The 21,613-nt window shown below is 37.3% G+C and overlaps 1 protein-coding gene across 1 annotated transcript in view; it reads left to right on the top strand.

The window, feature by feature from the left end:
- MATN2 (matrilin 2) overlaps positions 1-21,613 on the top strand; it is a 58,057-nt gene that overhangs the window by 10,311 nt on the left and 26,133 nt on the right. The window contains exons 3-7 of the mRNA XM_077782796.1: positions 3,387-3,956; positions 7,984-8,106; positions 11,466-11,588; positions 17,126-17,248; positions 21,188-21,310. Of these exons, the coding sequence (XP_077638922.1) occupies positions 3,387-3,956; positions 7,984-8,106; positions 11,466-11,588; positions 17,126-17,248; positions 21,188-21,310 (1,062 nt within the window). The remainder of the gene's footprint in view (positions 1-3,386; positions 3,957-7,983; positions 8,107-11,465; positions 11,589-17,125; positions 17,249-21,187; positions 21,311-21,613) is intronic.

Genomic DNA, 21,613 nt, shown 5'->3' with positions numbered 1-21,613 from the left:
AGAATTTAGAAATCTAATACTGTGACAAGTCAAGAGAATATAAGTGCTTCATTAAAAGCAGAGAAAACAGAACACAAAGGAATACATGTCAAAAACATCTGTTAATTGTGCTGGCTGATAAGAAATGTGAAGGGACTGATTTTTCAAGGAAGTTGGCACTATGCAGCACTTTGTATGTACAAACTACTGCTCTCAATGACGTCAACTACAGCTGTGAGTGCTCAGCAGTTCTACAAATCAACTGTCATGATTTCAAACATGTAATTAATACCCATCTGGGGAAAGTTTCATGTATTGGACTAGCTCAGCATCACAGAGAAATTATATGGTTGCCTCAGAGAGAAAATCCTGTTGTCTGCAGTGGCACTCCACTCAGCCAAAAAAAACACTCATAACTGAACACTCCCTGAAATCTATGTCATCTATCAGAAGCCTTTTTTTTATAAGAGTCACTGAAGCAGAAATATTACAGACAGAGTATGTCTATATCTGACTACTGCACAGATGGGCAGGCCAAGCTATTAGGGACAGCAGTAGAAGTGAAGGCTGGATGCCTTCTAGGCATCTGAAGAGCTTTCTGGGACCCTGGGTACGTCCTCCAGCTTCTGCTCAGCATACTTTTCTGAAAGAATATAAGAAATATGAGACACAAGCATGAGCTGCATGATGACAATGGATGACTGACCATTCACAGGAAGCCAGCACATGACAGGCTTGAGGCAAGCCTGTGAGTTGAGCTATCAGACTTGCCACAGAAGAAGATAGTATATGGAAAAAGATTAAAAGGACTTTGATGGGATGTTGATGAAAAGAAATCAAGAGGTTTAATGTGTATACTAAAGACTCCTCCAAATTAGGAAATCCCTGAGTCACAAAAGCATTGCAGTTCAGGGAATAACTGCAGATGGCATTTTCTTCACCTTAAGTTATTCCACGTGCATCTACTTTTGGCCTCTGTCGGAGACAGAACATAGGGTCAGATATACCTATGGCTTCAATCATTGTGTCTGCTCATCTTGAATTCCTGTGGCTATGAATAAACTTGTGAGGTTGTTAGTTGTGTTTGTATACCTGGCTTGAAAGATTAAAGATGGGAAGAATGCTCATCAGACTGCAGTGGCATCCTCATTTTACTAAGATGAGACACTCCTAATCAGTAGTTTCCTGTATTGCCAAACCCAATTCAATTCCCAGTGCACTGTCATCCATCTGGTACAGTGAATGAGGCAAATGTTTGGTGGAAAAGTACTGTTTGACTGTATAATCAAAAATCATGTCATACTTCACTAGTACAAGTGGACCAATCAAGGACTCAATTGGAAAAATGTGTCTCTGTGGACTGTCTTTTAAACAAATTCACTTGTGACTGCTGACGAACACTTGATGAGCATTTCTGCCAAGGCAGGGGGTGAGAAAGATGCCTGTTTTCACTCGTTAACTCAGAAGCCTCTTTCATAGATTACCAAGAACATTTTTGGGCACAGAATAAAAATGCTCTTTAATGACAATAAAGATGACTGCCTGGATTTATTCATGTGTGGTCTACAGTACCGCTTTATTCATAAGCATAGGAATATGCTTGGATTGCTTATTATTTCAAAATCAGAGTAGGCTGAATATAAGCCAAGCTGAGCAGAAACAAAATTCCAGTTCTAATGGGATACAGATATCCTGACATAACTATTTTCTACCTATTATCTTAATTACCTTATATATACATAAAATTACAAATTATCTTTACTAATATAACATGAATTATTCCAGCAATACAAAGATAATGCCAAGTTATGATTTGTGGGAGCAGACCAAGAGGAAAGAAGGATAATTACAGAAAAGAAGGCTAAGAATGTGTGTGCATATGAGGGGAAGGACAGACAAGGGAGATGGATAAAATGGCTGCTATTTTATTTCCTTTAAAACATTTCAGCATTGATTTACTAAAGGTTAATCATGCCTGACTAGCCTGATTGCCTTCTATGAAACAACTGCTTGGAGGGATGGGGCAGGGCAGGGGATACCTCTAGTTCAGCAAGGCTTTCAACACTGTCTCTCACAACATCCTCACAGGCAAACTCAGGAAGTGTGGACTGTGTGAGTGGACAGAGAGGTGATCTGAGAACTGGCTGAACAGCAGATGCCAGAGGGTTGCACAAGGTCTAGTTAGAGGCCTGTCACTGGTGGTGTCCCCCCAGGGTTCAGTACTGGTCCCAGTATTGTTTAACTTTTCATTAATAACTTGGGTGAAGGAGCAGAGGCCTCCTCAGCAAGTTGCCTGACAACACAAAGCTGAGAGGAGTGGCCGATACCCCAGATGCTGAGCAGCCCTTCAGAATGGCCTGGACAGGCTGGAGAGATGGGCAGAGAAGAAAAATCTGAAATTCAACAAAGGTGAAGGCAGGGTCCTGCACCTGGGGAGGAATAACGCACCAGTACAGGATGGGGGCTGAGCTGCTGGAATCATATCTGCAGAGAAGGACCTGGAGGTCCTGAAGGACAATGAAATGTCCATGAGCTGGCACTGTGTTCTTGTGGCCAATAAAGCCAAATGTATCCTGGGGTGCACTAGGAAGAGCATTGGCAGCAGTTCCAGGGAGGTGATCCTGCCCTTCTACTCAGCCCAAGTGAGGCCACATCTGGAGTGCTCTGTCCAGTTCCAGGCTCCACAGCACATGAGAGACATGGAGCTGCTGGAGTGGGTCCAGAGGAGGGCTACAAAGATCATTAGGGGACTGCAGCATCTCTCATATGAGGAAAAGCTGAGAGAGTTGGGCCTCTTCAGCCTTGAGAAGAGCCATCTGAGGGGGGACCTCATCAATGTCTGTCAGTCTCTGAAGGGAGAGGGTTAAGAGGATGGACCAGGCTCTTCACAGTGGTGCCAAGCAATAAGACAACAGGCAGTGAGCAGAAACTGATGCACAGGAAGTTCCATCTGACCAGGTGGAGGAAAAACTTCTTTATTTGTGTGGGTGCACTTGAATGGGCTGCCCAGAGAAGTTGAGAATGTCCCATTCCTGGCAGTGTTTAAGGCCAGGTTGGATGGGGCTTTGAGTAAACCAGTCTAGTGGAAGATGCCTCTGCTCATGGCAGGGGGTTTGAACTACATGATCTTTAATGTCCTTTCCAGCCCAAGCTCTGTGTGATCCTATCTCACCATTCCACTTCCATTAACCATTCTGGGCACTTACCTCACATATACACACACACACACAAATGATCAATTATCAGGTAGTTTTTGTTATTTACTGGAGAACAAATTTATATTGCCCTAGTAGTCATAATTGTGGTATGTCCTATTTTTCCTGAATTTTCAGAGCACTTGTCAGAGTAAACCTGAATCTATTTGCCTTTTGAAATTGTAAAGTATTATTTTTGCATTTTCCTTTTAGAAAACTCTTGCAACAACAAACATCTGGACCTTGTTTTCATCATTGACAGCTCTCGCAGTGTGAGTCATTATGACTTTGAAAAAGTGAAGGAGTTCATTTTGACCATCTTGCAGTTTCTGGACATCAGCCCTGATGCCACGCACGTGGGTCTGATTCAATACGGCAGCACCGTCAAACAGGAGTTTTCATTGAAGACCTTCTGGCGGAAGCAGGACATCGAAAGAGCGGTGAGGAGGATGATGCACCTGGGCACTGGCACCATGACTGGACTGGCTCTGCAGTATGCAGTGAACATTGCATTTTCAGAGACAGAGGGGGCTCGACCTCTGAGGCAGAATGTGCCCCGAATTATCATGATAGTGACAGATGGGAGACCTCAAGATCCAGTGGCAGAGATTGCTGCTAAAGCACGTAACTCAGGAATCCTGATTTTTGCTATTGGCGTGGGAAGAGTGGATATGAATACTCTGAAGTCCATTGGGAGTGAGCCACATGAAGAACACGTGTTTCTGGTTGCTAATTTCAGTCAGATTGAAACACTAACCTCTGCCTTCCAGACTAAACTTTGTGGTAAGATTTTTATCTATAGATTTGAATATATAAATGAAAGTGAAACAGAAAAAATATACATTATAATTAAACTTTTGTTTTTATATGAAACCTTATGTGTTAGAACATATATATTGAAGGGAGATTAGCCAAACAACATCCAGAGCAGCAGTCACACATGTGGGGAAAACTCACGCTACTATTAAGTGCCATAAAATGTGATTTAATTGCTCATGGTCATAAGCAGTTAGGCAAACACACATATCATGATTTTCCTATTGCATAATAGCAATAAATTTATGATCTATACTATTTGGATATTAGATAAGTTTTTTCATCTCTTCATTTTAAGTGTGACCTCCCTTAGTAGTAAAACTTAAATCTGCTGAACAGTCTTTCAGTTATTTAAATAGTCTTGAGAGTTCATGGATTCCTCTTCCAAAGCTTACATACTAATTCTATGCAAAGAATCATTTCTACATATGCCTTGTGACTGGAAGTGAAACACAGACTTAGCAGCTTTTGTATTACATCTATTTCAAATACAAGAAGTTAGGAAAAGCTGTTGCAGTGATATTATTCATTCATACAATAAGGTAAATATTTTAATAGGCATTAACTAACAACAGAGGTATCACTTCCATCTGTTATTCCCTGATAAGGAATTACTTTTTGCAAATATTATGGCATTCATAATTAATTTTATTTTAATCTGTGTGCTTAGTAGACTTTTCTTTTTTATTTATTCCTGAGATAAATATGAAAGTATTTCATACAAATTTGGCATTAAATTGATGTATTTTCACTAGAATCTGGAAAAAGAATGCATGGTAAGATTAAATGCTCATTCACATTTAGGGATGCTTTTGCCAGAAAATAACTGCAGCTTATTGTAACGATAGCCTGGAGAATTTTCCTTACTTGGTCTTTTCCAAAATTATTTCAAAGAGCAGCTGTACTGCCTCAGCACAAAACACCAACACAGACATTCATCAGAGAATAGATTTTTTTTCCCATTTCTTCCTTGCTGTATTATTAGCTGGCGTAGTAGGATATATTTAAAAACCAAGAAAAAGTAAACTAATCATGGATTCAGAGTTTAAATGGAATGCACAGCAAATGCTGATTTTTTAGATTATGTTTTAGAAACAAATCCAGTACAAATGCCATTTACTTGGTTAGTTTTTTTTTTCTGACTGGGCAGTCTCTAATAAATTTATTAGAGTTTTTATCTAACTTTTAATCAAACTTATGTGTTCCTCAGTAAAGCCACCCCCCTGCTGCTGATGGAGGACTATGGAGGTGACAAGGATGCGGTTGCCTCCTGCTCCAAGGGAGTGCCTCCACAGGATTTGCTGTGCTGAGAATTCAGTGAGATCCTAAGACATGTTTAAAAATTCAGACCCAGATTCAACAGAGAGTTTAAGCTGTTAGATTCATATGGATTTCAACATAAGGTACTAAATTGAAGTCAGGATCCATAACATTTTATTTGCTCTTGATTGTGAAGCAGCATTCAGTTTGAGCTTTGCTCAAGAGACTAATCATAGCTTCTGCTTCCTAGAGCACCTACATTCCTCCTGGAAATGTGGTTGGTCCTCCCAGATGTGGACCCAGAGGCAGTATCATTGTAGCTGAGTGGAACATCTGGACACCTTATTTCTTTGCTAACGCCATTGAAGGCACCTCTCTGGTCAAGTCTTCCGGAATGCTCTCTGCTGAGCTTTGTGCTGTGGGAAAAGACTTTGGTCCCTGAGCTGTCCTTGTGTTTGAATTACTCTTATGTCTGTGAGAATGTGTCTTCATGGTTCCTGTGATGACAATAGAAAACCATGGCCAAATGGTGAAGCTCTGTGGGGAAAACAAAAAGTAAGCCAAAATAACCACTACTTATTACTGGATGGGGGAAGACTACTAAGTACCCAGGACCTATATTTTCAGAAGAATTCCTGTAAACTGGATGTGCTCTATTCTATGAAGTCAGAGGTTCCCTACAGTTTCTGCCCTTGACTGCTAAAGGTTTGGGGATGTCAGAAACACCAGTTGAAGCCAGGACCCCTTTTTATTACTAGTTAGAAAGGTAAAACAGAAGCAAAGAGCATCCTGAGGGATCAGAAGGATGAAGAATACGACAAGAGTTGAAAACTCTGAAGAATGTCAGTGGAAATGGGAACAGAATCCAGGAAAGGAGATGGAGATTAGATGAAGTGTGAGAAAGACTGAACTTGGGATGGAGTAGGCCAGGGCAAATAAAGTCTTCATTACATTCCTGCAATGTAAATAGTGGTGTCATCCCCATTTTGTATTGGAGGAATGGAGGCACAGAAACAAGGTTAAGTTTGTCAAAACCACCCACTAACTTTAAATATTTGACTCAGTGCAATCCCTGGTATGATTTTCAGACATGTAACATTTTTGGAGCTAATACAACATGTTATTCACAGCTCTATAGCCATCACTTGCATTCTTGCAAATCCAGATTCAGGCGTCTCTATCTGAACAGTTATAGTGTGAAGGCTGTTCAAGGAAAGATGTTTCCTTGAAGATACTGATATAATTGTCTTGCCCAAAATCAAATAAGGACCCTGTGATATAGAGATAAGATCTAATTCACAACAAGGCTCATGTTCAGATTGGTTAACTATGAGATCACCCTTTCTATTACCTTCCTGTGATCACTGAACGCCTCCTGCAACAGATGCGGTTGCAGAAATCATTCAGAGAGCAGATTCCACCAGAAATCAGACTAATGACCAGAGTATCACTGCTTTGAAATGCAGGCAACAGAAACACTTCAGAATATGTACACTGTACTTGTGTGGTAGATGGGAAGATTGGTAATAGACAGCAACAAAGTACTCTCAGAAGAACGTGAGTTACTGGACTCCTGTCATTGAATGCTATCATTTTCAGAATGACAGAAAGATGACAAGACTAGAAGTCAAAGTAGGTCTATGTTCACATAAATAAAAGTACTTGAGAAGATTTATTATGGGACAAATCTGTGAAATCCAAGAAGCTGATTGAGAGATTAGGGAATTCTAGTGGTTTGTGCGTTAGCAATAAATACCTAACTCCTGTAACCATGCCAAAAAGCAGATTCATAGTATATATCTTAAAATCACATGTGGGTTTTTTCCACAAGTACCACACCTACCAGATTATGTTACTTAGCAAGTTTCTGTCGTGGCTTCTAGAAGATTACTGTTAATATCTATTCCATAAATTCTGAGCTTTGTCAACCTAGCGTGCTAAGGAACACATCAATCCCTAACTGCTGTTGAGCAAAATAGATAATTTGCCACACAAAGTTCTCTGAGAAGTAATTAACTTATATATTATAGAGATTACATACAAGCAATGCTGCACTGGAAAGAAAACCTCAAAATTTCTTTATCCCAAATGCTGCTCTGGAGAAAAATTGTTAAACAATGAATTTGACTGAATGGGCCTCCATTCTTTTTCTCTTTCATTATCTGTCTGCTGCATTTTAATACTTGCTATCAGAGACATAAAATACAAACAGAACAAAAGTAGACTCAGAAAGACGTACAATATGGAGGGTAGCTCAACTCAGCTCCTGCATAATGAATCTTGGAGATACATATACTCAGTGTCATCATGTATTATTTGCACCTTCCTCAACATTCATAACTAAGCAAGCAAAACAGTCTCTTCATTAAAACAGTCTCTTCATTAAGTTGTTTTTTAGTCATTCTTTATTATTGGGTGCTGTGTGGTGATTTTCTTCATGCAAGAAACTGAACGTCCTCTAAATCAGCTTACACTTAAACTTCACTTATTTTCTAATGTTGATTATAATAAGTTTGTTTCATTGTCTTCATAGGGCCATGAAATGATTAGTTTTTTCAGATACTCCCTTGTGTATTTTTATTCTCTTAAGCTCTCATTTTTGTCTTTACTAGTGACACTTAATTTGAAATTTCTGAGTTACTTCACTAACATTTTCTACACCAGTTTTTTTTCAGTTGTGACTACAAGTAATTAAGACCAGCAGCTAATAATGTTTTCCGTTTTTTTCTTTCAGTGCCTCATATGTGCAGTATAGTTGAGCATCACTGTGATCACTTCTGCATAAACACCCCTGGCTCCTACTTGTGCAGATGTAAACAAGGATACATTCTGAATGCTGACCAGAAGACTTGCAGCAGTATGTTATCTTTCTTTTCTCTTTCATATTCCCAAAAAGTGTTTAACATCATTTACCTTTTCTGTTGGGCTCATAAAGAACTGAGGTCAGTACATAATTAATGATAATCATCAGAAAGTGTCTAGAAAGGTGAAGTTGTAATTCTTTTTCTTGCTTTAAGTGAAGTTCTTACAAATCTTTCTGAAATACATCCAGCTGAATTTTATACACAACTCTGCAGAGGTATGCTGTAACTATAATGAAATTACATTTGAATTTTATTGGTATTTTAAGTTCATTAATTAAAAACAACCAAATCAACAACTTTATTATCTCAAATGAAGTGAGTTTAGATACTTTACTAACTTGTCCAGCTAGCAACAGGACTAGAAGGTACAGAAAGGTGCAAAAAACCCCATACGAGAAAACTGAAATAACATTCTGAAAAGCGCTTTCTGACTGCTAGTGGAAATATAAGGGTTTGCAACCTTTCAAAGAATGGTTTCAGAAGTCTTGCTTATCCTCTCTTTAAAAATGTTGACTTTTTTCAGTTTTGAGTAATTTGCTGTATAGTTTGTAACAACAAACTTTATTTCACTTTAATTTTGATTTTTGTGATAAGTATTTTGTTAGTCCATTTTAACTTCTTTTCTAGTAATTAACTGCAATTTACATTGGAGGGATATGCCAAATTTATTTCTGTATCCCCCTTATTTTAAAGAAATTTTGTAACACTATCTTTAATTACTTGTGGAAAATGTGCATGCTAAAAATTCAAGTTTTTATCACACAGCAGTGTACAGATTCACATAAAAGTGAACGGATTAAAATTAAAGCTGCTACACTGATTTTAGCCAGAAGAAAAATTTTGGAAAACATCTTTTCACGAAACTGTGAGAAGCAGTTATCAATCATGAGAGCATAGGATGTAGCTCTTACAATTGATAATTTAGAACTAAGGTGAAAACTGCAGGCTCAAATCCTATAATTGTGTTTGATGTTTTGTATCTCAGGAGAGTGCCATAAAACTACCAGGTATCTTGTGATTAGTGGATTCTTAGTCTCTCTTGCTTAGAGCTGTGTTTAATATCAAATACTAAGCACTAATGAAACAGTGAAGGTATGTAAATAAATTTAAAAAAAAAATTGCAAGTATGAAAAATTATTTCTTTATTATATCTTCTTCTTTTTACTCTGTTACATTTCCATAGTTTTTCTCAGACAGTAGTCCAGCATTTGGGCACTGCACTGCTTCAAATACAGGTTAATTTTGAAGAGTTTTGGAATTGTGTGTGATTTTCCTGCTGGTGACCCATGCACAGTAATCCTCAATATGCTCCCTCTCTACCATTTTTCAAAGCCCTTTGCTGCATTGCTTTAACTTCTTTTTTAGCTATGATATCTATTAGTTTTCCCCACTTACCTCTCACATGATTTCTTTGATTCACCTGCTTTGATCATCAGTAAGATGATACCAGATTGCACTTTGATCAATATGAAAGGGAAATTAGTCCTTCAATGTGTTTGTAGCCCTTGGTTCTTTTACATCACCAAATTATTAATTAATTTTAGCAATTAGCACTGGAAATATGAGTCATCAAACTGGCCATAAATGCTAGGATAGTGTAAATCATTGGTGAAAGAGAGAGATGATGCACTGTCAGTCTAGAGGAGATCAAACAATTGCATTAAATGGTCACTCATGTCAAACAATTGGAGGTCAAACAATTACATTAAATGATCACTCACATCTAAAATCCCCACAGAGATGTAACAGAATTCATGAGGATGGGGAGCCAAGCCTGAACAAAGGGGACAGCTTAGTTCTGGAGGTAGGAGAACCACAGTGGAAGAAAAATGCACAGTCTGGGAGTATTTTAGTTACTTTCAGTAGATGTTAATTGCCCACAAGTGCACAGAGACAATGGATTCCTAACTTGACATCTAAGTAAAATAGATCTTCATCATGTTTATGTTAAATACATGATCAACATAAACCAGATGTATTTATATAAGGTTTGGTTGTATTGGCAGCTCTTCAATGAACAAATAGCTTCTTTACATACATCATTTAACACTTTCTGAATTAAGTAGTGCAGAAAAGATGAATGCTATGTAGCTAATGTTATAGTCTCTTTTCATTCTTTTGTTCAACTCTGTTTTTATTCTTCTGTTCCCTTTTTTTTTTAATGTGAGAGTATATGCTATCAGTACTCAGTTATTTAAAGCCCTTAACCAAATGGCTTCAATCAGCAATGAACTGGCAACTTCACTTCATGCTGAGAAATGCTTTTTTTTTTAGCTAAAAATATTTTTACATTTGTTTAATTATTATAGTTTTGCATCCATGAAAGGATGCTCCTTTTGTGTACTGTGGTCTCACTTTTCTAGAGAAGAGTATTTGTGTCAGATAATGGGTATTCTTTACTTATTACACTGTATTTGTTTGTTTAACTAATCTCTCCCATTCTTCTCTAGAGATGCTCAAATCTTACATTAATAAACAAAATAATACAAAAGAGGAATGTAGCTGAAACAAGCTGGAAAATTATCTATTTGTGGCTGTTTATGCTGGAACAAAAGAGTTAAGCGACTGTTTATGCTGTTCATCATGCCGCTTGATATGAATCAGACAGCTATAAAACAAAATTTGTTTTTGCTTGGCTGATTTCTTCAAACATGTTCCAAAAGCCTATTTTGTAGCTGTAAATGACCATTATGTGTTGAGCAGTCTTTGAGCAACACAAAGTACTCTGTCTTCCAGAGCTTTTGCTGGGGAAACTTGGGGTTCTCATAAAGCTTTGGTCTGTTGAAAAGAGAGCCCAGTGTGCTTTATTTGGCTAGGTGCTGAACTGACCTCATTTGTCATGGTCATTTTTTTGAGATCTTTTGCATGGGAGGGGTAACTTGAGATGGTATCTTGCATAAAACTTAAAAATTCTAAAACTCAGAAATTAAATATCCCCATATTTTTTACTGTTTTGTTTTCCTTTTCTTTCCCTTTCCAGCCTCATCATCATTTATCTGGTTATGCAAAATAAAAGCCCAGAAGTACACAAATAAGCACAATTACTTTTATAAAAAAAAAAAATCCCTGAAAAATGTGCTTTGAACATTTTAGGGAAACATACATCAAGGAACTCTACTAGGCATCATTGGTCCATTAATAGTCTTTGCCATCAGCTGAATGAATGAGTGCCTCAGTTTTGAGTGACTGATCCTGTCTTTCACTGTTTGACAGAACATTGGCATGATTGGTGTTAAAATGAGCTCATCTGTAAAGAGCTGTTCATAGTTTCCTGAAATTTACTTTGATCTATGGTCTACTGTGCATTGTAGAAGGTCAAAGAAGGTCATACTCATGCAATTATGTGTTGCAGCTCAGGACCTGTGTGCTGTGGAGAAACACGCCTGTGAGCAGATTTGTGTGAACACACTGGGGTCCTACGTCTGTCAATGTTATGATGGGTATGAGCTTGATGCAGATGGAAAGAGTTGTGTTGGTAAGTATGAATTCAGCAATTCACATTTATCTCTTGACACAAACCAAAGTTCAATATAAATGAGTATCCACTTTAGCCATTGACAATTATGTGCTCCTGTATGAGTGGTTGATGAGAAAGCACACATAATTGACATGTTTGTAGGTCTTTACTGATAATGAATAGTGTCTTGGGAAAATTGTTCTAGCCAATTTCACACAGAAAGTAATTTTCTGTTTTGAAATGGCGCAGCCAATGTTTTATTCAAGATCCATGTAGGTGGCTAGCAATGTATTGGCAATGACATACGTGGCCATTAAAAAATCAAAGGTGGACAAACTCAGTAGCTCCTCTTCAGACAGAAGTTATGCACAGAAAAAATTGAAAAGGGACAATTTCTTGACGTTTTTTCACTTCACTTTATGGTGATGTGAGGAGAGATTTCATCCCCTTTTTGAAAAGGTGGCTTTAAGGAAAGTTTAGCCACTTTAGGAACCCATCCACTATGTGCCTTTAATTTTCACTGCGGACAATGTGGAAGCAAATATCAATTCCAAGAATTACAGCTCAAAAGAGAGGGTATGGAAATATGGTGCAATAATTCTTTAGCACAAAATGTACTTCCCTCTCTATTACTCTGTAAATATCTCAGTCTTCTTCTCTGTTTATGTGTGGTAAATGCTTCTAGTATAATCTCTTTTACAAGCCTATGTACCTATTCTTGTAAACTTTTCATTCCATGCTACATTCTGAGAAAATGCTGTCTTCTGGTTTCCACTGCAAAAAGCCCTAGTGAGATCTGGATAAAAAATTATATTATTTGTTAGGTATTCTCTTCAGGCAAGCACTTAGATACATGCTTAATTTCAAACACAAATTGAAGTCCCATGGAAATGAATCCAAGTCAATCCTTAGCCTCAAATATGCCACAGGCCACCACAATGCTTTTCTGCAACACCCTACTATTTCTTGTCATTTTAAGACAGTTCTAACATATCTTTCTCTTATTACCTTCAAAGAGCTATTGGCTTTGAGATGCAATATAGGTGACACTTCATGGAACTTTCTTCATGTAGCTTCACACAGGACTCACAAACAAGTTTTTGAGGTTTTTTAGGCCTGGAATAACATGAGATTTTGAAGAATATTCACTCTGTACTTAATAATCAGAAATGTTTCCTTTACTTACAGCTTCATGATTTCAGTATCGGAGTATTTAAAGGTCTCAATATCATTTGTCTACAGCATAATTTGGCCACTCATATACCATTTGAAAAGCGTGCTTTTTGAAGCCAAATTGTTTTGAAATTGCAGATAATACTGGTTATTTAGGCAAGTTTTTATGTTCTGCCCCAAATTTCTATATCTAACATTCACCTAGTAACCTTAGCTGACCCTCTTGACCTTTACTTGTATTAGGATAAAGGATATACTTCTCTGCTCTTTATTTGACTATGTCCTGAGGCAGAAAATCTGTGACTTCTATTGGAAACTTCTTTCATCCCCAGTTCTTTCGTACCATATATTCTAATCCAAAATATTCATGTTTAGTGTCATCAGCTGTTGTTACTACTTTCTGTTAAGTTGAAGATCTGTGACAGACCAAGATATCCTTACCAGGAAGGTAGCTACCAGAGCTTTCATTCTGGTGAAATTCTTTGTATGTCAAGTCTAATATTATCTTTTGTAATAAATACAAAGTCTATTTTTGTTATTTAAAACTTCAAAATATTTCTATGCCACTTACTAAATTACTTGCATTGGCATTTGGTTTTTTTGACTTTTAATACCTTATCTACAAAGTCTGGAGAAAGTGCTGTTTGGAGGCGTAATGCATCTTTGACTTTTTTCCCTACCTCCTCACTGACTCTCTTTTTCTTGAAGAAATATACACATATTGTAAGCACAATTGTTAAAGATTTCAAATTGTCTTTTCAATTCTTTTCAAAATACAGCATGCAGGGGTTCACTGTCTTGTCTTTTATAGCAGTTTTTCTTCTCCATTTCTATTAATTTTTACCTTTTAGCAGCAAAACATGAATACATACTATTCATACCACTGCAATAATTAGCAGTATTAATTGGGATTTTAAAGCACACTGTTAAGATCTCTATTTTTTATTTTTCTTTTTCAGTTGCATATTTGGCCACTTAACTTTTAAATTTCTTACTAATGTGCAAGAATGTTTCAATGTATATTAATTATATTTGGCCTATGCAGAACTTAGTTTCTCTACATTTCTTGAACAGGAAAAGATTGTCTGGGTAATTTGATGCTAATTTGTCTGCAAATCCTATTGTCAGCCTCCAGAATTTGACTTTTCAGGTTTGAACAATTTGAGATTTTTGAGGAGTATTCTACTACTAAGAATGTACAGCTTCTGCAGATATGATCACCAGTGAATAATCATCCTTCCTGGAAAATATTTTTGGGAGACTATGTGCAGTACTGAATCAGTAGTGATAACTCTCAGTCTTCATTACTTCTAAGCTAGTTAACCCTTCCTTTCTGTGAAGTATTTATTATCAAATGAGCAGGATCCAAAGAAATATCTTTATGTACACATATACTAGAGACCACTGAGAATAATAACAATTTTGCAAAAAGCAGTGACTTCATTAAGGTTAGTTGCTCCTGTCCTTTCAGTGAATGAAAAGAGAATTTCAGTAGGAAATACACATTGTGATATTCTTGGAAAGTGTCAAGGGTTCCCATCTAAGATATCTAAGACTTCTAAAGTTTTAACTACAGCAAAAGCAAATGTGAAAGTGCCAAAACTTCATTTCACAGGCATGTTTATTAAATTTTTATGATGGGCTAGTGTAAGGATCAATGGTGATACTAATTGCTTTATTGACATGTGCCAGCCAGTTACCTGAATATCAATAATTAAATCTCACAGTCAGAACTCACAAGTATCCATTCAAGCTGACCACTGAACAACCAACCACTCTGAGAGTTTGCAATGCATAGTTTATGAACTAATTTGTAGGCTAAACAATACTTGAAAATGTCTGCTCAGAGGTAAATCTGGCTGACAGGGCACTATCACTTTGCCTTTTTTGAGGTGTTTTTCACATGGACAAAGTCCTGTCAGTGAAAGCCTTCTGGTAATGAGCTTTCTCCATTGTGCTGCTGGACACTCAGTCTCTCCACCTTGGTGTTGCTGGACATGCTGTCCTCTCTTTCCTGGCACTAGTGCTAGACTGTATCCATCTTGCTGCAGTTGTTGGGCTTGGTTCCCCTTTTCCTGGCAGTAGTTTGGCTTCTGGCACCTCTCTGCAGTCCTGGCACTGCTGGATTTTTTTGGCTGCTTCTTAGGTTCTTATGAGTCTTCCCTGAGTCTGCTCTGTTCTTCCCTCACATTCTTTTTCATTCTCCTGATGCATTTACTTGCTTTACACCTTTTTCTCCTACCCTTCTCCTTAACTTCCTTCATCCTCCCAAGCCTGAATAACCTCTATAAACATCCTAGGGCTAAAACAACCCCTTATGAGAAAGGTGAGTCCATGGTTCAGAGAGGACAATGTAAGCACCCAGAGTTGCAGAACTGCTAACTGGAAGTAAAAGGTGGTTCTCATCACTTACTAATACCAAATGAGAAAAACAAGGTGGAACAAATATGCAGAGATGACAACTGAATTAATAGTTTGCTCACTAAAAAGGACACTAATAAATAATTTAGAAAAAAAAAATCTTATTTAAATAGACATGAGATAAAATTCAAAACAGTGAACTCTCAAGTTTTCACATTCTCATGTGTATCTCATGACTCATTGTAGAAATACGCTCTTCTCCCAGGGAGAGTATATATGGGCATGGTTCAAAGCTGTGCCACGGGAAGGTTAGACTGGACATTAGGAAGCATTTCTTTACCAAGAGGATGGTCAAACACTGGAACAGGCTTTATCCAGGAGGTGGATTCTCCAAGCCTGTCAGTGTGAGAGGCATTTGGACAAAGCCGTCTCTGAACTGGTCAAGCAGTTGGACTAAATGGTCATTGTGTGTCTCTTCCAAGTGAATATTCTAGTCTCACTGTTATAATTTGGGCAGTTGTAGGTATTGCAGTAGAAATTAAATTTATTAAGGTTTAAGTGCAGAGGAGGAGGTAACTTTACAGAAACATTCATATGGGCTATTTCCCAAGCATGATGCTAAATAGCATGTATTCATTGGCCTACCTGTTTCTTAATGTGCCTTTTAAACACTTGAAAATGTGCATGTTAGAATTAATTTAAGAGGAAAGCTAATTGTATGATACATAATATCCTTTAAACATGTATTCAGTAAATAGGTTTTAATATTAATTGATTCAGTCTGGACACAGGAAGGTTCTTGCCAGGAAACTGGTATCATATGGTAGCCAGTAAGTAACTTAACTTGATTCAACGCAAATATTCTGAAGGGTTAAAAGAAACTTTCACAGTAATTGAATCTGCTTTCCTGACTAGATGATCTTGCCTAAATATAGTAGCACACCTGAGTGTGCATGACTGAAGAAAGAATTGATTGCATTAAAACAAATTACTGCCTCTTAAAGGAATTTGTGAGGTTCATCAGTATAAAGTAGTGAATAAACGTACTCAGATGGCAAAGAGGAACCTGTTTTGGTATGAAGCTAAGCATATTACTGTCTTCTGCAGAAAGAATCAGGTACACACTTTCCTAATTTAGGGCTGGGAGCTCTTTGCAGGCAGAGCACCAGCTTTGTGACTTATCTTTAATTTCTTCTAAGACTTTTGTTGTGAAGATGAAGCTTATCCTGCAAAGAAATTTTAAAAATCCTTTAATTTCTTTAGCAACTTTGAATGGGCTTGACAGAGCAAACTATGAAGTATTACTTTATTACCCTTTGGCAATATAAATTTTAAGTATAGATTTGTGTAATAAATGACCAGACTGATGAAATAGGTGGCAGGACTGCCTGTGACTTTCTTTTTTCCATGCAAAAGGCATAAGCAGAATATCTATGGTGAATATCAGCCTGAAGCTCTCAGGCTTTGTAGTTGTAGCTGCTTCATACAGAACAAATGTGGAGCACATTAGAGGGAATGAATGTACTGTGACAGGCCTCAGTGTAGAAGATATGCCAAGATTCTCCTATATACTCAGGCTACAGGAACAGCTCTTGAGAATTAATACGGCTGGGAGGGAACTAAGGAAAAGTAGAGCAATTCCAGGACTGGGACTTGAGAGACAGAAGACAGAACTAAGTCAAACAAACTTTTCTATGTCCTGGCCTACAGTGTGAACATCTGGACAGAGTTAGTCACTAAGGCATGGTTTCCAGATCTGAGAAAACATGTTGAGAAGGCTCCTGACAATCTGGGAGCTGATAAATGTTCAAAGTTGAGAAATTATTCAGGACTCATTTAAAATCTAATTTACCAACTGTTGTTGTGAGTGCACTACTTTTTGCAGACAAGCTTTTCAGGACAGCAATTACATCAGCTTTTCCTTTTTTTATATCTACTGTGTTTCTCTAGAACCATAATATCTATGCATAATAGTTCTAATTTTTTTCCTAATTGCACATATTTGTCTTGTTCTTTTTCAGTTGTAGACTACTGTGCTTTGGATAACCATGGTTGCCAACACGAATGTGTTAACACCAAGGACTCCTATTACTGTAGATGCCACCCAGGGTTCATTTTAAATCCAGACAAAAGAACCTGTGGAAGTAAGTTGTGATAAAGTTTAATTATGAAAAGTTTATACTTCTGTCTTCCAGCTGTCAGCAGTAATCCTCCCACTGATCCTGGGAATGCTGACTAATGCATCAGTTATAGAAAACGTAGCAGTGCCCTGGAAGCCAAAGGTATTGAAAGCAAAGCAAGTTGTTTTGAGGGGAGGGTCTAGGGATAAAGGTCCCTCCTATGAACAGGAAACTTTTAACATGAAACAATTCTTTTTCAACAGCAAAAAGCTAAAGCTTTGCCTTGGGTTTTTTTTTTTTTTTTTTTTTTTTCTTTTTTTTCAGTTAGTATATAATCTCTCTAACTGGGTAAACAAACAAGTCTGTGCAAGACAACTTATAATCAGTTTGCTTTGTAAGATGATCTAAAATAATGAGTAGTTTCCCAATCAGCAGAAACATTGCAGTCTGTTTTTCTGTGGATTTTTCTCCAGAGTGAGTTCTCTAGTGGTGTCACAAAGCTCTGGCAATATCAGTATCTTCTACCAGGCTTCCATGTTTCTACCAGCGTACAATAACTTCATGGTTTTGCTTGTTTGTTGTTTGTCCAATTTGATACCAGGCTAAAAAGATCAAAAATTACTGGAGTTAGGAATGGATGTGATGTGGAGGGGATATGACAGACCAGAAAATAATCATGCCAAGGCTTCCCATAATTGAAAAAACAAGCTAAAACCTCCAAAGTGTTTAATGTCATAGCTCCTTTTCAGGAAATGTCAAGGGAAAACCTTAATGTACCCTCCTGGTTACCTTTCTTCATAAATGTGGGCTTTGATATAGAAATATTACTATTGTGCCTGTAAGCAGGCAAGCTCCATTAGTTTTAGATGATTGCTGCTGCTACTGCCTGTGGTGAATTTTCCCATATCATTGAATATGTTCAAACCTTTTTTCTGAAAAAATGCATCAATATAGCACTGCATTTATGTGTTTTCCCAGACTGAGGGGCATTTCAGTCCTTCTTATGAGAGGCTTGGTTAGCCCATAGTCTTTATTTATATTGTGTATTGTGGTTGGTATCTATTCCACTTAAATTGAACATTTAGGAAGAAAACATTTAATCCAGTCTGTGCATGTGTTCTTACCATTAAGGAAAAGAGACATACACTTCTCAAAGGTGATTGTTCCCAGTTCTGGCACAAATTTTTGGAAGTGCCTGTATTTTCCTTGAATATACAGGGAGTCTGGATGACTTGCCAGACTAGACACATAATTTTTAGATGTTCAGAGACAGGTGAGATGAAATTTCTCCTTCTCAAGGGCCTGAGTATTTGTAGTGATTAACATCGTTTGTAGATTGTATTAACATTCCCATTTGTCAAGTGTCTGTCAGCTAAGGGCAGGTTAATTATACTTCCACATCCATATATATTTTAAATCTTATTTTAGTGTGCTTTTTGCTGCCCAAGGACAAGTTTTCGTTGATTTCTTTGATTTAAGGATTTGGAGTCTAAGCAGTGTTTTCTACTCCAGTTTGAACCAAAGAAAGTCCTTAAAACTGCATAAACATTTCATATGCCTTGACTGATTTTTAGTTTATGGACTAAATGTATGCATTATTTTAACATATTTAAATTGATGATGATGATTCATAGAATGTTGACATCTGAGGGAATATTCTGGGAAAGTAGTATTTCAGGCTTGACCTGTCTCTATCTGTTGCTTGAGACAGTATATTAGGCAAAAATAAGCACAGTAAGTGATTTACTAAGCCACTATTCCTTATACTTGATATCCTCTGAGCCTTGTGGATAAATTAAAGCATGAATGAAAGAACTATGTAGCTCTTAATGCCCAAAAGTCAAGACAGGTGAGAGCTCTTCAGAGCAAAAGTGTCCCCTAGTTCCCACATGTTATGAATCACACTGAGTTTGCGTCTGCATAAACAATGTGAACAAACAAACAAACTACAGATCACTGGATTTAAAATGTCTGCGACTTCAAAACTTCTAACATAAATTTCTACATATTTGGCTTATGTACTGAGTCTCAGGGATGATGGCCAACTAGTCAAGACTCACGCCCATGCCAGACCAGTTCTCTGCATCAGCAAGCAGGCCTGAGGTGCTCACTCCTGAGAGCTCGTGATTGTCTCAGAATCCTGACTTCCCTTTCAAAAATAGAAAGTAAGCCTTTATGCTCATGGCTACAAAGAAATGCATGGAAATATAAGTTTTGTCCGTATGGTCATGCATATCTAACAAATGTTTTCTCTGGGAACCATTCCAAAGTTCTTAGAATGAAACACAAGGAGCAGTCTCATGAAGCCAACCTTGCCAACACCATCAGAATGCTCTATGGCTGGAAGAGCACAGCAGATTTGGTTTATCAGTGAGGCAGGTGGAGGACATTCAAGCCATTATTAAGGAGACTCCTGCCACTCTTGCTGCTCCCCTCAAGAGGACAGTTGGCAGCTTCTGCTTGTACTGGGTGCTGCTGTGCCTCAACTGTTGCTCTTTACGAAAGGCCTATTTGAATTCTGGGTTCACACAATTTGTAGCTGGGCAGGGCTCTGTTAATATCCTTAATCTGGGCTGTGGTAATGAAGCCCTGTGAAGTGTGTTTTTAGTGTCTGAAACAGAATAGCCTCAAGGTTTCAACAAAGATCATACATATTTTTCAGCCTTGTGGTCATCTTCAGAATCAGTTATCCAGGAAAATCTCTTCTTGAGTGAGCAAGGATTTGAGCAGGTAAATGCACCACAGCACTGCTTAGGTCCAGAAGGCATACAGCTGCATTCCTCTGGTGCACATATGTGGCTTTATGGGTTCTGTCTCTTCAGTGCCCTCTTGAACAAAAATGTATTTTCTAACTTTCATTTTAGTAAACAGATATCTCCATGTTATGTATATATCTATGTGCATATGCTGTCAAAAAAAGCTTTGGTAAAGGAAATGTTAATTAATGTTATCAGTGTTAATTAATATACAGAGTGCTGTTCAGAAATTATAACAGAGTCCTTCCGAGTTTTCTTAGGAAGTCACATTCCACTTCATTTATTCTGAAAATATAGGTGATTTATTATCACAAAGGGCTTTCATCATATATAAAGACTCAATTCCATTAACCTGCCATGAATCCAAAGAAAGTACTGTCCCTGACTGAAAGCAAATCACCTCTGGGAATAATTAGTTAACTTCTGGGAATAATAAAACCCTCTGAGTTTTCAGGTTATATAATGAGGTGTTCAAAAGTACCTGGATATTTTTTGAAGTGTAATTTATGTAATTTGTGACTTATTTATCTACTTTTAGCAGTGACAAGGGGTTAGGAGCATTTTTCACTAATATAAATTAACTACGCTGACACTGAAATTCATTGACTTCATCAATAATGCTAAACTCTATAGGGGAAATATCTCAGTGCTTAGTGCACAATTGCTATCCTTTCTAAGTTACTTTATCCACAGGTGATAGCTGTTTCTAGACTGCTAATCTTCTCTTCCATGGGCATTTCAAATGGAAGAATTGTGAAACAAGCATTCAGAACTGTTAAAAACATCCACATTCCTGATGACCTGTTTGTCCTGCTGTGATCTAATGAACAGCATACAAAAGCATGTTTGTGTGTTTATTTCACATTGTCTAACATGCTCTGAGTAAGTAGAGGCAATTTTGATGAGGCAGTGTATAAGGCTTAGCTGCAAAATCTTAAGAAATGCTTAAGATTCTAACTTCTCTATTATATAAACTATTTCTGTTCTCTAATAATTCTTTGTACTATATGTCAGGTGTACATCAGTATAGCAGATATTTGGAAAGAAAGAATAATTTTATTTTAATGGTTTGAAACAATATGGTAAAACACAAAAATGGTGCCTAAGGAAACAAAAAAAGGCAAAAGAAAACAAAATAACTCATTTTTACCTGGCTTATTTCTGAGAAATTATATTACTCACTGACACAAACATTTTTGTTGTTTAGAACCAGACTATTGTTCTCTTCAGGACCATGGTTGTGAACAGGAATGCGTTAATACAGATGATTCCTATTTTTGTCAGTGCCAAGAAGGGTTTAGACTTAATCCAGATAAGAAAACATGCAAAAGTGAGTAATCCTTTGGACATAATAAAATTAAACTGCTTTTATTTCTTGAACCTGCAGTGAATTGTTTCCCTTCTGAAAGGATGGATGTTTTCTCTGTAATTAAGTTTGAAACAAATGTTTCTTTATAAACTTGAATTTTAACTGGATGAATCATGCTGGGAAAGTATACATTTCTCTGTTTTTAGATTAATTTGTATATTAGGCATTTTTGAAGACTATTATGAAAACCTGAGTTAATGTAGGAATCAAAATTACTTAAAGTAAGTTCACTACTTATTTGAAACTTTCTGGCCTTGGCTTGTA

Source organism: Lonchura striata, chromosome 1, assembly GCF_046129695.1.
Source record: "Lonchura striata isolate bLonStr1 chromosome 1, bLonStr1.mat, whole genome shotgun sequence".
In the NCBI taxonomy this organism is placed as follows: domain Eukaryota; kingdom Metazoa; phylum Chordata; class Aves; order Passeriformes; family Estrildidae; genus Lonchura; species Lonchura striata.
Note: the sequence above shows the minus strand (reverse complement) of the source record. Positions and strands in the feature narration are given on the sequence as shown.